At 37.0% G+C, this 16,202-nt stretch overlaps 1 protein-coding gene across 6 annotated transcripts in view; it reads left to right on the top strand.

Moving 5' to 3' along the window:
- Positions 1 to 16,202, top strand: part of dmtn (dematin actin binding protein) — a 32,642-nt gene that overhangs the window by 5,810 nt on the left and 10,630 nt on the right. Inside the window, exons 1-9 of one of the 6 annotated variants that reach the window (XM_026942662.3) lie at positions 923 to 1,260; positions 8,127 to 8,181; positions 9,763 to 9,828; positions 11,084 to 11,239; positions 12,005 to 12,049; positions 13,638 to 13,767; positions 14,332 to 14,376; positions 14,501 to 14,647; positions 14,944 to 15,053. In XM_026942662.3, coding sequence (XP_026798463.1) covers positions 8,173 to 8,181; positions 9,763 to 9,828; positions 11,084 to 11,239; positions 12,005 to 12,049; positions 13,638 to 13,767; positions 14,332 to 14,376; positions 14,501 to 14,647; positions 14,944 to 15,053 — 708 coding nt within the window. In that variant the 5' untranslated portion in view covers positions 923 to 1,260; positions 8,127 to 8,172. Of the gene's footprint in view, positions 1 to 922; positions 1,265 to 8,126; positions 8,182 to 9,762; positions 9,829 to 11,083; positions 11,240 to 12,004; positions 12,050 to 13,637; positions 13,768 to 14,331; positions 14,377 to 14,500; positions 14,648 to 14,943; positions 15,054 to 16,202 lie in introns of those variants that run through there. The other 5 variants (XM_026942663.3, XM_026942666.3, XM_026942667.3 and 2 more) reach the window with 5 other exon arrangements.

Here is a 16,202-nt window from a genome sequence, read left to right as displayed (position 1 = left end):
AGACAAAATAATGACTAAACTATAAAAGAGCACCTCCTAAATGTGGCGTGCGCTAAATCAGTCTTCCAGTAATGCAGCTCAGCCACTGCAGCGCGTTGGCTACCGCAGACACGCACCATCTCTTTCTCCTTTTATAGCGTGTCATCACATTTGTCCTGATTAAATGGCTAGTTTTATTTGTCTTAATTTATGGATGTATTTTAGCTTGAGTTCTTTCAAGTAATTACTATGAAACAACCAAGTATCACAAAATTTTCATTAAATTTGTGCATAGGTAAAATAAAGTAGCGATTTAAACTTTAACCCAAAAAATGCAGTAACTCATCGCAAATTATACGATTTGAAGCCGATGATCCTAAGTTCATATTAGTGAGTCTCCATGTATGTAAATTTACACAAACTCACGAGTTCCCATACAACATGAATGTTTTTACAAATGAAGTATTTCCTAAACACTAGGTTTCTTGTGTAAATGCTCCTGCAAAAGATTTGCGCTCATATTCAGATCAATAAACGAGGCCCACTGTGAGTAAGAGTGGAATCGTCCAGTGCTAAAGTATAGATAATATCTGTGATTTTCTCAGAAAAGCATATCATCCTGTACTTTAGTGCAGTATCAATATCATGCTGGCATTGTGCCAACCCTAAGAGACAAAAAAAACTATTAACAGTGTGTGTTTGGGGCATACATGTTACTAAGTGATCACAGATGAAGTGAACAGTGTGTGTACAGGTAGATTTCAGTTTTATGTGAGGATTTCGTACTCAGCTAAACACTGGATAGGTTTCACTGATGATTAATTGAGTGTTTGTCGCACAACTCTTGTTAGTGCACTGTGTGTGTGTGTGTGTGTGTAACAGTACAGAACAGAGCATCAGAGGATTTTAACCACGATGGAGTGGAGAGGATCGTTGCTGTGGAAACGGCACCAAAGGGCCTGATTGGGCGTTGGCTTCTCGTGCTGCTCTGAGATAAAGAATTACAGTTAGGGTGGAGAGAGAAGAGGGGTGGAGTCAAAGAGAGAGGACGAGAAGAAGAAGGAGAAAGACAGGAGCAGTGGTAAAGAGAGAAGCAAGAAATTTATATATATGGAACGAGAGTAAGAGAGGTAAAGAAGAAAGGAGAAAAACGCAAAATTGAGAGGAGCTGGAAGAAAAAAAGACAGAAAAGTGTGAAGCTGTGGAGCAGAAGAGCAGGATGAGAGGAAGTGTGCATCTGTCAGTGTAGGATTTCCTCATCAGCGTGGAAGGACGAGCCGCGTGGGTTTGTTGTGCATTTATTTCCTTTCTTACTAGTTTCTCTCGTCTCTCCTCCACTGATGTTCATCATCTGTAATCATGCGCTGTGTGTTTTCAGCAACTGAGCCTGGCTGAAACGGATCAGTAGCATGACTAACCATGTGGTCAACTCAAAAATAGCTCACTGAAATAAGACTGATCATTTCAGGAACAGAGATTATAAAGTGTTTAACATATGTTTAAAACAGCTATAACATTTATACAGCAGGAAAAAATAAGCTTAAGTTAAAATAAAATTGAGTTAACAATTATGAAAAATATGGGGGTCCCTATGTAGCATGACTAGCTATGCTGTGCAGAATTAAAACTCAACTACAATGTAATAAACATAATTATTATAAAATATTAGTTATTAATAATTATTAAATAACTAACATACAAAATTAATTAAAAACCAGAATCTGAATGTAGTGTTAAATACGTATATATTTGGGTTCTTTTTAAAGAGTGTTGATGGCTCACAGCGCGAGATGTCCAGCAGTTATTTTACATGCTAGGTCAATGTTATTTGGGTTTGGAAAGACCCTGTGAACATATTATTAGTATTAGGTTTAGTACTGTTACTTGGTCTAGTTGCCCGGCTTTATTAAACCTCATTTATTTCTTGTTAAACTTCTTTTATTTTTCTTTTCTTGTTTTTCTCTTTCATCAACACCCAATAAACCTGCATCATTAAGGCTGTAAAAAGGTTCTCCTCCCCCCATGCATGCTAATCTGAGCTGAAACTAAACGTTAATATGAACCAGATTGAACTAAAATACTACTTTTCTTGATTTGTATATTTACTCTTCTGTTGTGTTTATTATTTAGCAATGTTCAGTTCCTTTCCCATAAAGCAGTCTGTTCAGCTTTTACAGCAAGACACATGCAATTCATTTTAAAATGCTCACTCTTTATCTTAGTGATGATCAGTGTAAACATTCCTGATGGAAACAGAGCACTCCTACCCTTCCCATTGCTCAGGAATTCTCCTGATTGCAGGTGGGAGTGGAATTAAAAGGTGGAGGGAAAGGGACACCACTTCATATTTACACAGCAGCCAGTTTGAAACATCATGTCATTTTTAAGCATGCTCATGCTGTTGCGCAGCAGGCTTTGTGTTAAAAAAAAAATGATGTTGTTCTGCTTCTAGAAAAAAAAAATGTAAAATGGTTGATTTTGACCTGGACAGAACAGAAAGGGGTTAATCTATTTAATCTGCAGCCTGTGTGTGTGTGTGCGTGTGTGTGTGTGTGTATGTGTGTGTGAGAGAGAGAGAGAGAGAGAGGTTCCCAGGCCCGTACAGGATGGAGAAGAGCATTGTAGGAGATAAGGACGGTTGATCAGGACATGTCAAAAAAAGGAAGCCAGATCTGTGTGTGTGTGTGTGTGTGTGTGTGAGAGAGAGAGAGAGAGAGAGACAGACAGACAGACAGAGAGAAAGAAAGAGCCCTCATTTTCATATGCTGTGCAAGCAAACTGTGTATGAACAGGAGGTTCAGTTGGATATTACTGAGTTAGATGTCTCCTTAATAATAAAGAATAAAATGTTAGATTGTTTGAATGTTTCATGCACTCAGACTTGAACCTGATCATCTCAAGATGAAGAATTAAAATATCGTCCGTGCAGTAGGTCAGACAGGAGACATTTAAAGACATTTCCCAAATTGAACTGGGATTGAAGAGCGTCGGATGCAGATGGGTCCCTCGGCCACTGTTTGCCTCACTGGTGATAAATCATGTCAGTAGAGCAGCTTTAAGTTGGTTAAAAACGTCAGCATGGGGGTGTTCAGTGGGACGTCCTTCATGCTTCAGCGACTCCAAGCAGAACCATATCGGCTAACTATCCCGCTGGAACTAAACAGCGGAGCGGAAAGGAGCAGATAGAGGAATTTACAAGAACAGGAGAGACAATGTAGATTTGAATTAGAAATAAGCCAAATGAATATGGTTGTGATGATATATTGTGATAAGGGAATTTGAACTAATGGTCTAAGTACAGCATGTCAGTTGAAAGAGGTGAAGTCTGCTTTAAACAGTATTCTAGCAATAACTGAATCCTCACGCTGCTGGTGCACTGTTCTGTCCTGTTTTTAGGTCCTGGGCTTTTATATCCTGTTGAAAATAGGAAGCTGTAAGCAGATACCCTGATGTACTTGCTTAGAAACCATATTTCAGTGGTCAGTGAGCCAGATAGAGCTAAACTGTGATTATCGCAAAACACTTGTTAGCTAGCTGAAATCTCTGCACTTTTTTCTTTACATCAGTCATATCAAAAGACATGGTTGTAATTTAGCATTTGGCACATGCAAATGGAAAATAGTAAAGCTTACAGAGGTAAGCTGATAGTCTCTGTTTGATTGGTCCAGGCTGGTGGCTGACTGTCAGTGATTGATATCAAGCTCAGAGCACGCTTTTGTCCTGCAGTCACCCTAATAACATTATACCCTGTTTTTTAACCCATGTTTTTTTCTTCCCCCATTGTTTCCTCAATTTAGTCACCTACCAATTCTCACCCACCAGCCAGCTCATGTCCTTCCTACAAGACACGTGAGGCTAACCAACCTCATGCATCACATTCAGCGTAACTCACTCAGAGGAAAGCGCTGTCTGCCCTCTTCTACGTACATGAGCTCACATAGGCTAGTGCAGGGGTGCTCATTACATTACGATCCACCAGCCGATCGCAAGACAACCACTGGTCGATCTTCTTAACAGGTCAGTGTAGTGTGTGAAAGTGTGGAGGAAGACTCGGGAGACAGGCGCAATTTTTGCAGAACTCTGGGCTCGCATTTATTCAGTCTGCACTTTCAAAAACTGAAACAAAACCAAAACAACTCAACAGAAGTGGGTCCAGCTTTCACTCAGTCAGGTTCAAGTTCACACTTCACAGTGTGTGTGTGTGTGTGTGTGTGTGTGTGTGTGTGTGCGTGCATTTGTGCATGTCTCACAAGCTCTGCCAGCTATATCACACTCTCTCTCTCTCTCCCTCTGGTTATGGCAGTTACTGAAAGCACAAAAAGACACAAATAAGTAGACTGGCGGTAATAAGACACAGGTGAGAATCATCACAAATTCCCGGCCAGATTGACCCGCCTCCTCTCCGTCCACTGCTGACGCGCAACCAGGCCCCCGCTGCTGTATATTACTTACACGATTTTTATCACGATTTTTACATAACATTATTTAAATAAAAACAAATAAATATCTCAAAATATTTTCTCAGACTCCAAATTTAGAGTGTACGTGCATATTTTCCATGGTGGATCTTACCATAATAATAATAATAATAATATGAAAAAGTAGATCTCTTGTCATAGAAGTGTGAGCACCCCTGGGCTAGTATCTCTGTGATTGACAGGTGAGAGAGTGTATGACACACCTCCCACCCAGAGAGCATGGGCAATTTTGCTCTTTATTCTCTCACCCACAGATGGCTTTGTCCTCGTAGGGATTCGAAGTCTTGAAATGAATTTGAAAATCTTCCAATGATAGGGCAAATGCCACTCAGGAGCCAAAATTTAGCTTTGTGGTAGAATGAGGTTGATTAGTGCCATGGTTTTCAACGTGCTGTTAATAAAGCATAGCCAGAGGGTCCGCAATTCTTTTATTTACTAGTTACAGTGGTGGAAATCACAACACACCACTGTCCAAGTATATTTCAGGAATTTAAAAAAAAATGCGTAGCGCAGAAAACAATCAAATAGACATATTATTATACACATTATACGCTATTTGCACTGCCAAATTGCCATATATGAAGAAAAGAATTTCACTGTAATGTATATGTGTAACAAAAAGGCTTCTTCTATTTCTTTATTTTCAGCTCAGATTGTTGTCTAAAATTGGTTCCCAACCCTTGCCATATTGGTTTGGACAATAATCGTATCGATAATGATATCATATCTTTCCTCAGATTTGTACATAATCAGGGTGCAGAATCGAATCCAGCCAGACTTTGTGTGCCTGAGACAAAGTCTGTCCCATTCACAAGGCAGCATAAGGAAATGCATGCCTTTATTAATGAAAATTTTATTTGCTGTGGATAATAAGCTCGAAGAAGCTGCTTTCATCCTGCATAAATATTAATTGTTTTTTTTCCTTTCCTCTGTTTTACATGGTACTGAAACAAGAACCAGTCTATTAACCACTAGCACAACACCCACCACCTAGCATGAAAAAAAAGCATGCTGTTTTTGCCGATAGAGCATCTTTCTCCTCTTTCCCATCTGAAGGGAAGTGAATTCAGAAAGCCTGCAGGCTCTCAGACTGTACTCACAGTTAGGTGAATGTACTCATGTCATAAAATATTTAAAGTGGTGGTTTCTACATCTTTAGATGAAATTGAAATACGGCTAATTAGCACATTTAGTTGAACCCAAAAGCATTAGAGTTTTCCTCTAGGCAGTCTAATGTTCTCACGCTTCACTCATTACGCTGAATGCTAATGGACAAGACTATGACTCATTAAGATATCATTAAGCCTTTTTCTTCATTCAATAGTTAAAATCAGTCTGAATGCACATTGAAGAACAGGTTTTATTTAACTAGTTATCATCATTTAATAGTAAATTTGACTTAACAATTAGCACTGACATTAACTGCATTAGTAGGCTATAGTGCTTTAAGTGTTTTCATCCCTACTGCTTTTAGTACAAAAGAACACAGCGATTAAAGAATGATGGAGTTTTCAAGCTGATATAATTAAAATGGTTCTTGGCAGTGCATCTGTATTTGACCCGGATTATGAGGAGGCAGAAACAGAGGAACAGAGTCGGCCATCTTCTCCCCTCCACCTCAGCATAGAGCAGGAAACAAATTTATGACAAAACAGGATGTGACATCCCGCCTTCCGATGAATTACACCGTCTTATTCCAGACGGATACTATCTAGACACAGCAATTTGTCTGCTTGGATTTTTATTATGCACACAGTGAGAGACTGGAGACGTCATGTTTATGATGCTCTGATTTATGACCAGATACACGGTTTTACACGATTAAGCTGTTATTAAGCTAATGTCAGGTATCACTGAACGCAGTTTTATTTCTTAACATCATTTCTCTTCAACACAGGAATATTAGTGTTTGAATTTTTACAGAATGTTCATATATGAACATATTTAAAAGTACTGTACATGTGTTCTGCATGGGTAATTCTGAATTGTGATTTCATTCAGAATAGGCTTGAACTTTTGTGTTATAAGTCATATGTTTGATGTCATTCGCTTTAGAACATAGATCTGAAGATAGATCTGAAATCACACTGAGTTTTACTGAGGCCTATTTTGACAATTTTCTATATTTTTCAAAAGATTTCTAGATATTGTACACATAAAATCTCACTAGCACAACGGAAAATCATTCAACCAAAAATGGTAAAAAACAAAAACAAACAAACAAACAAAAAAAAAACAACAGATTTTAAGACTTCATATTTATGTTTGATAAGTAGTTTACTAAGGCTTTTATGAATTATGAATTTTGGTAAATATTAACTACTTCTCTCATTACTGAAACAAAATAAGATTATTTCAAACCGAATCTAAAATTTATCAAACCATTATTTTATGTTTATCTTACTAAAATAGAGTGCTAAATTGTCTTATACCACAGCACTGTTGAATTCTTGTATCTGATTGGTCAGAAGATTAATGAAGTTAATTTTCTATAACAGAAACCCAGAGAGGAGTTCCGTCTGTAATTCAATCACAGGTTTATAATAATGCACGTGTTCTAATCATTTCTATAGTAACAGCTCATTCACAGGAACTTGTATCCTGTTCCACAACTATAAACGCTCAGTGTGTTGTTGTATGAATGAATCACTGTTGTGTAAGAGGAATAAATCGCTTCAGGATGTGCTGTTATAGGTAAATGGTGAAATTAACATTTTAAATCAACATTTTTACATCAAGTTACCTGAAAGTCTAGATAATTAAAGTATTGGTACACGTATTGGAAATGAAATACATAGTTCTTGTGTTAATTGTTGCTATATAAGCTAACACCTGATAGTGACGCAGTTGGTCTGACGGGAGGCTGTGCGCAGGCCACATACCCAGCTGAATATTGCAGCTACAGCAATCCATGACCTTGAAACATGGCTTAAAGTGAAGTTCAGACACAAATGATTCTAATGTCTGTGTGTTGTGTTGAATAGTAATGTGATTCTGTGACCAGTGGCTGTGTCAAACAGTCCAAATCTAATAAAAGTGTGTATTTCGATGGTGATCTTTTGATGATCTCATGCTGGTTTCCTCTTTTTGAATATTTAGTAGAACAGCAGTTGATGAAAATGAAGCTTTTTTTTCTATATTTTTGGAAATCCAGTTAAATTGTATGACATCGCGATGAAGTCTATGGTGGGAGCTTTGTGTCATAAATATTAAACAAAATTATAACATCCACAAGCAAAATACTATCAGAAATAAAGTATCTGAATATAAGGTGAGGAAATCTAAATATCTATATATAAAAATCTAAATATCTACATGTCAGGTGAGTAAATTTGTCAGTTCCTAGAAGCAAAGGAAGATTTGTGGATGAAAAGTAACCTGGTAAAGGAATTTTTAATTTTTTAAAATTAAGATATAAATAATACTCTCTTTACCACTTTTGGCAATGAAGATTATGAAAAATGTCAACAAATAGTTTTAAATCATATTAAAAATAGTTGCAAATAATTTGCATTTGTTGCAGCTGTTTTTTTTATTTTTTATATTTTGTTTCCAGATGTTGAAATTGTATTATTTACTCTAGTAATATTTTATAATCTACAAAAAAACCTGATCATCTCTTGAGTAATAATGTAAGTTGGACTCAACCCTGTTCATGTTTTATGACAGATCTGAGAGGTCCAGAGGATCAAGAGAAAGTTTGTAGAAATCTGTCATGCAAAAGGTAGGTGGACTGTTTTTTTTGTTTTTATATTTTCTTTATTTTGTACTTGATGCTCTGTTACCGTCTGTCACTCGTTGAAACAGAGCTAATAATCATAGCAGGATGTGCTTATAGTGTATATATTTACTTTACTGTTACATGCTTCCACTGCAGATAGTGTCTTATCAGATAATCTAAGATTAAATTGTTTTATTTCTTTAGGAACCAAACGCCAATGCAGTTCTGGAGATTTATTTATAATAAAATTCTGAGTTGAAGTTAAACTTGGTTTAATGTTGTCTGGTCTCACTTTGGTTAACGGTCTCCTAAATTACCCATAATGCCACCTGCTGATAGCGGTGCAGTGGCAGCACTTTAGCTCTCCTCATCTGTATACGCAGCTCAAACTGATCAGCTTCCAAAGCTTCAACTTTCATGCCAATACCACCATCAACTGCATCACATTCGTCATCAAGTCTCTGCTGTAACTCAGCACAACTGTGTTGTATAACTGAATTGCATTTTGGAACTTTGAGTTTGCATAAATGTCTCCACTACTTCTATGCTGCATTTCTCATTAATATGACATTGAACAATGCTGGAAAATGTTGAGTGAGAAAAGAAGCTGTTTTTCTTGTGTTTTCAGGAGCTAACAGAGAAATCTGATTGTTATCTCTTATGTTTAAGATTGTTGAATTTTTTTCTCATATTAAATGCCATTGTACATGTGAAAAATGAAAACACAGCACCAGCCGCTAAATTACCAGTAGAATCGCTAAACACATCCCAAATATTTCCACATAAACATTTTTAATGTGTTTTAGGGTGTAGTTTCCTTTCAACTGTTTTTCCACTAAACACCAATCATCACTAATATGAGTACAGTGTTCTTATGCAGACTGACTAAAAGCAATATGTGTGATAACGCATAAAGGAGTGTACAAACCGACACGATAGCATATTCGTCACTCAGAACACAATTAACACTGCTCTGCTGCATTTCCTAGTATTTGGAAGTTTGACTCGATACTCTAAATTTCCAAACTGCATGAATTCCACTCAGGCATTCAGTGTGTTTATGAGGAGACTGGAGGTTTCTCCGATGCCCTCTTCCAACCCTGACTGTGCTTCACAAACAACATGGCTGACGTGAATACATTCAAATGCACATTTTTCAGTGATGAGTCATGTCTTTTTTCTTCAGCTTAACAAACTATTAAAAAATAATGATTGGTCAGAACAGAAGCTTAAGATAGCTGTTACTCTTATGTGAAGATTCCTCACAGCACTTACCATGGACTCTTTATAATGGCTTCTAGAATAATAAGGATCAGCTGAAGGAAATGCTAGAAGAATGTTTGGTATTTAATTGAATAAAAGCAGTGCTTGGATGGTATCTGTTTTGTATACTGTGCCTGGTGATTTTATGATGCACTCTTGCAGCCTGACTCTGAAGCTTCCTTAGTGAGGAGCATTTCAGCTTGACTGATCATGCCTGTAATAGATCTCACTGCTCATCCAAGTGCTGTCATTTAGTCCATGCTAAACTGCTCTTGTTTATTAAGCATTGCTTTTGACCTATTGTATTGACCTTTGACCCAGCAGGCAGGGACGGCCCCATCTTCCCGGGGTCCTAGTGCCCCTGGATCTCCGGCCACTTCCATTGTGGTAGGTCAATTTCATTACCATGAGCATCTGCTTATACTGTGATCTTCCTTATCTACATCCTCTATATGGCCAAAAGTTTGTGGACACCTGACCATCACACCCGTATGAGTCCTTCCCCAAACTGTTGCCAAAAAGCACATAATTGTATAGAATGTCTTTGTAGGCTGTAGTATTATATTCCCTTCACTGGACCTAAGAGGCCCAAACCTGTTCGAGCATGACAATGCCTCTGGGCTCAAAGTGAGCTCCATGAAGACATGGTGTGTTAAGGTTTGAGTGGAAGAACTCGAGTGTCCTGCACAGAGCCCTGACCTCAACCCCACTGAACACCTTTGGGATGACCTGGAACACCAACTGCACTCCAGACCTCCTCACCCAACATCAGTGCCTGATCTCACTAATGCTCTTGTGGCTGAATGATCACAAATCCCCACAGCCACACTCCACAATCTAGTGGAAAGCTTCCCAGAAGAGTGGAGCTTATTATAACTGCAAATCTGGGATGGGATGTTCAACAAGCACATATGACCGTGATGATCAGGTGTCCACAAACTTTTGGCCATATTGTGTATATATGACTAGGTTATTATATGTTAGGTTTTGGTGTCTATGTATAACAGTAATAACCTTTTAATTTATATTTCAGCATTTAGGCAGTAAAACAATAAAATATAACTGGAAATCAAATAAATACAAATTAAATAAATTAAACACAAAATATTGGGTTTAACACAAATTTTGAGCTGCATCATAAAATGCTTCTCCTTTTGTCCATTGAAATTTAAAGGTACTGTATCATTATTATTTTAAATAATTTCTCAGCCATTGAAATATGCACATTGTGCTTGCTTATTAGCTTTATCACTAATAAAAAAAACTTTAGAATCTATTCAAAATGAAAACCAGTAGCCAGTGATGAGATGTCAAAAGCTGTGTAATGACTGAGTTCATGTCAGAAGAGTATTTTTCCAAAGTTGCAGTCTTTTTTTTTTTCTTTCAAAAATGACTGGTGTTTGTACTTGTGAAACATAAAAGAGACAGAGAAGAAACTTCAGGAGAAAGAACCTAAAGAGCTCAGCTTGTATCAGGATTGTTTATATTGATCACAGAAAGAAAGAGGGGATTGGAAAAAGGTTTTTTCTTTTTTTCAGTTTTTATATTACTTTTAAAAAGACTAAATGGGGCAATAGGTCACAAAATCAATAAGTAGTGAGTAAAGACATAATAAAGAGCTTATTTTATTCCCCTAATTCAGGCCAGGATGGATAATCAGGTGATCGGATATAAGGACTTGGCAGCAATTCCTAAAGACAAAGCCATCTTGGAGGTAGAGAGGCCCGACCTGATGGTGTATGAACCTCATTTCAACATGTCAGCTTTGGATCGTGTCAGTCTGTCCAGGAGCAGAGAGGTCAGTAACGCTCTGAATAAACAACTGTGAATAATCATGCTGGTGTGTATGTGTTTTAATCTGAGTGATACAACAGCACTGTTAAATTCTCTAATCTGATTGGGCAGAAGGTGTTGATTAATTTTCAGCACTGGCAGTAGTGCTTCAAGGCAAATCACAGGTTTATATTAGCACTTTGTAACTTTACGTTTTATGTTCTCTGACTGTTTATAACGTGAGCGATTAAAGGAAGTAACTTGTTTCACAGACTTTCCACAACATTAAATGTAACTGTACGTGGATAAAAATACAAATTATTCTTTAATAAATCCAAAATTGTAATTGTTGGCAAATTGCTGTGGTATAAGAGGAATAAAGCGCTTCAGGACGTGCTGTTATAGAAAAATAATCAGCTTCAAGGCAGTAACTGTTATACTGCTATACGTCAGTGTATGAAGTGTTTTATTTCTTACTTCATGCTTTTACTGAAACATGCAGTGAAACTATTTGTATTTAGTTTATGTTTATTCTCTCTGTTGCTTTCAGTTGATGAAAAAAGATGCTTTTTTAACTATGATCAGGGAAGGATTCTTGTTATTATATGATTTCACAGTTAAATGAATTATATTATAGTTGTTGTAAACTGATAGATTTGTGAACGTGCACATAGATTGTTAGACCTGTACATAATGGGTGAAGCTTTTTTCTGAATTAGTGTGTGTGTGTGTGTGTGTGTGTGTGTGGGTGGGTGCATGTGTTTGTGTTCTCTCTCTTATTCTTCCCTAGAGATCAATGTCACCTCATTCCATCTCTCCTCCGCCTTCCCCAGAGGTGAGTCATGTGCTTACACTTATATAAAATGTTATGTTCATTGCCATTTTATTGTTCTACTCTGCTTTATGCTTATATATAAAATTAAAACTACAGTCTCATGTACTACATTTTAGTGGTATGAAGGTGTACTGTGATAATGAAATCACTGTTGATATGATATTATATTATATTACACAATATATTATACAGTCACATACATCACACATTATCATGGACATACAGACATTCTTTCAATTATACATATTGTACATTGTTAAAAAAATGGCTGTCTCCAAAACAAAAGAGTCATCTATCCTGGCCAAGTTAAATACTTACATCACTGAGAATTACACACGCAAGTCTGAATAAAAAGTTCTTGCTAGGGTCACAACCTTGTGGTTTTGTATTTTCCTGAATAAAAAAAGTACTTTTTATGTGTGGTAATAGAATGTGCAATTGAATAAATGTATGCTGATTGAATAAATAAAAACGCTGATGAATAATAACACTGATTTATTATTCAGCAATCAATAATTTTCCAAAAGTATCCACCCAAAACTGTCATTCTGTCTGACACCTATTAAGACCAAATGCCAGACTTGCAAGTGCTGATCTGGGGTCAGTTTTGGCCAATAAAATCCATTTTCTGCAAGGTTTTATTTTTATTAGGCTGCTGGACTCACAGCAGCGTAGTCCTGATTGCACTCTCTGGAATAGAAGTCTTTTACAGTTGGCTGCCCAGTGGCGTAAATCACAGCGAGACATAAATCTATAGTGTCAGATTGAAAGATCCACAGTCTGGCCTGTTGAAATACAGCTTTGGATCGTTCCTGTCTTTCTGACTCACTGTTAGTGTGAGGTAAAAATAAACGAGCCATGTCTAGACAGATTCAGAAGTGCACTTATGATATGTGATGTTATTTAAGACAGGAAATAATTAGGACTTCACTATCAAGCATCCACATTTTAAAACTGTGCAATCAGTATGCAGCTGTAAGACTAGTAGCATTTTTACTACTATTTTTAAAAATCTAGTTTGGAAACATAAGATCTGTAAGTCCTCAGTGGTATGTGAGTCCAGTCCAGAAGAAATTACTATGCAGTAAAGTGATGGTGGTACTGAGGGGATTAATGTGTCTCTGTTCAGTTGTAGTGGGGTCTGAGCAGACAAAGATATCCTGGGAATTTCATCATTGGTAACAAGTTAACACTATTACTACTAATTAATGGTATGATCTACATTTGTGCAGTAATGTTAGAAATGAACTGTATGATCGTTGTGCAGCGGATTATACTATTATTCCTAATTAACTGGCAGCCTTATACAGGCTATTCTGAAGAAAAAAATATGCCACTGATTGAATTGATTGATTTATGAAATATTGTTGTTGTTGCTGTTGTTCTTTCAGCTGCTCCCATTAGGGGTTGCCACAAGGCATCACTGGTCCGCATGGTTGATTTGATACAGGTTTTACGCCGGATGCCCTTCCTGACGCAACCCTCCCATTTTATCCGGGCTTGGGACTGGCACTGAGAGAACACCCCTAGTGGCTGAGTTTCATATACTCATCAATGTACTCATCCTTTTATCTGTTCTTTGGTGCAGATATTCTGCTCTAAAGAAAAGGAGTGGGTGGAACATGACTCACCTAGCACATCTTCCATGGGCTCGACCGTGCAGCTCCGCAAAACAAGCGCCTCATCCAGATGCCCCATACAGCACTTCCACAGACCAGGTAAGTCAGTTCACCTGTTCCGATCAGGCATAGCAACAGGTTTAGCACCTTAGCTCAGCTGTATCAAACATGTACAATAACTCACCTGTACTGAACAAGTCCAATAACTCACCTGTACTGAACAGGTCTGATAACTCACCTGTACTGAACAAGTCCAATAACTCACCTGTACTGAACAAGTCCAGTAACTCACCTGTACTGAACAAGTCCAATAACTCACCTGTACTGAACAAGTCTAATAACTCACCAGTGCTGAACAGGTGCGATGACTAACCTGCACAGAACAGGTACAAAAACTCATCCATTCTGATCAGGTCTGATAACCCAAATGTACTGAACAGATACAGTAACTCAACTGATACAATAAGTCACCAGTAACTCACCTGTACTGAACAGGTTCAATAACTGACCTGCAGTGAACAGTTCTGATAAATCACTTGCACTGAACACATACAGTAACTCACCTGCACTATGCAAGCACCTCTCTAATCACTAATAACCACTTATTTGATCTAAAAGTAATGATACACTAAACGTAATAACACGTGTTTCTTTATTTTTCAGACAACGGAACCAACATCTACAGCAAGCCTCCTATTTACAAGCATGGTATTTGCTCTCATCTCTTTAATCATGATATTTTTATGACTGCAGTAACATTAAAGGACTGAAGGAGTCAGAGACTGTTATTTTACTGATCGTTATTTATTATAAACCCCTTTATCCCTCCCAGAAGGATCAACAACATCCCATAATAAGCATAAAGATGAGGTCATCATCTTGTCCTCGAAGTTCCCAGCAGCCCAGCCTCCTGATCCCAGCCAGCCGTCCAAAATAGAGACAGAGTACTGGCCCTGTCCTCCATCACTGGCTAGCATGGGTAAGCTAGTGGTAAACTATAACATAAAATTGTGTATTATTAAAAGATAAAATCATAATGCTGAATTTATATAACATTTTCTTTTTTATAAAACATTTTTTTAATTATTGCGTTTGACATTTTTATTAGTGTCATATTATATCTTTATTTTTTAATCATAATTTTAAATTATATCATAACTCTTTATTATTAGTCAGGTCTTATCATGTTATAGCATTTTAAAATAATTTTAAATGCATATATCATAACATATGTGCACAGTTAAGCATGCTTCATGTCTCTGTGTCTCTCTGTAGAGATTGAATGGAGGAGGAAGGCAGAAGAACAGGGCAAAGCTGTAGAGGATGATGAATTTGAGGACCTGACTGAGGATGCAAAGAAGCTGCAGGAGCAAGAACTTAACAAAGTAAGAGCACAGACACACCCACACAACACCACTCAGACATTCAATACCACAGCCAATGCTGTGAGAGAGGCTTTTACCTGAGCTAAACAAGGCTGTGAGTCCGAGGAGTGTGTGCTCTTCCTCCACCTTCAAATCTGTTTTATTTGAAGTGAAGTTAAAGTGCCTTACTGCAATCTGGATTAAAAATACCAACACTGGATTTTGATAATAAACTTCCAGTTTATTATTTCTTGGTAAGAACCTTAAGGTAAGTACATAAGTCTAAAGCCTGTAGTTCATTTGTAAACATTTACAATACATAACAAAGACATTCAATCAAAACACTCTGTGTACTCAGTAAAGCAGAGCTACTATTACCACCCTGAATTGATTATTTGCCTTTAACAAAACATCCTGAAGTGTTTTATTTTTAACACTTATAACACAACAATATGGCAGAAATTCCATTTTTTAAATTTATTATAGAAGCAAATAATACATTTCTTATCCATTTACTGTTGCACTTAATGTTGCGGAATGTCCAAAAAACAAATACTTTTATCACTTACATTATAGCAGCTATAAATAGTTGTTCCTTCACGTCTTCTTGAAGTTACTAAGGCAGAAAACTTGAGCCTATTTGTGAGAAAGTCCTTTCCCATGTCCATCCATTCCCATGGCAAAAAGTGCTGACACTGGAGACTCCTTCCCTAAATGCTAAATAAATTTCTGCTTACATAAAGCTTATATCAACTAGTATATATGAAGTAGTATAGTATTTTTTTTTATTTTGTTAAATGATTTATCATCTTCTGACTAATTTGAGACTTATATAATAAAGCTATGGTATAAACTAATACAAATATAACATTTTAAACATACAACACAATGATGCAAAAAGCTTGTACTATTTACATGCATGTAGTATAAACAACTTGTCTTATCAGTGGACTGGTACTGTGATAAAGATGTCTGAAAGAGCTGCATTATTATCAGTGTGTTATACGGGTATAGATAATGACACAATTTTCTGGTGAAATATGTTTTAAAAGCTCTAGAAGATTCCTTCTTTAAATAACTGAACCCTCACAATGCTGCTGCACTTTTGTGTGGTGTTTAATGTCATCCTCTTTGAAAATGAGAAGCTGTTACCCTGATTTACTGAAAATC

The sequence above is a fragment of the Pangasianodon hypophthalmus genome, chromosome 17 (assembly GCF_027358585.1).
Source record: "Pangasianodon hypophthalmus isolate fPanHyp1 chromosome 17, fPanHyp1.pri, whole genome shotgun sequence".
Classification (NCBI taxonomy): domain Eukaryota; kingdom Metazoa; phylum Chordata; class Actinopteri; order Siluriformes; family Pangasiidae; genus Pangasianodon; species Pangasianodon hypophthalmus.
This window is presented reverse-complemented; position numbering and strand designations above follow the sequence as displayed.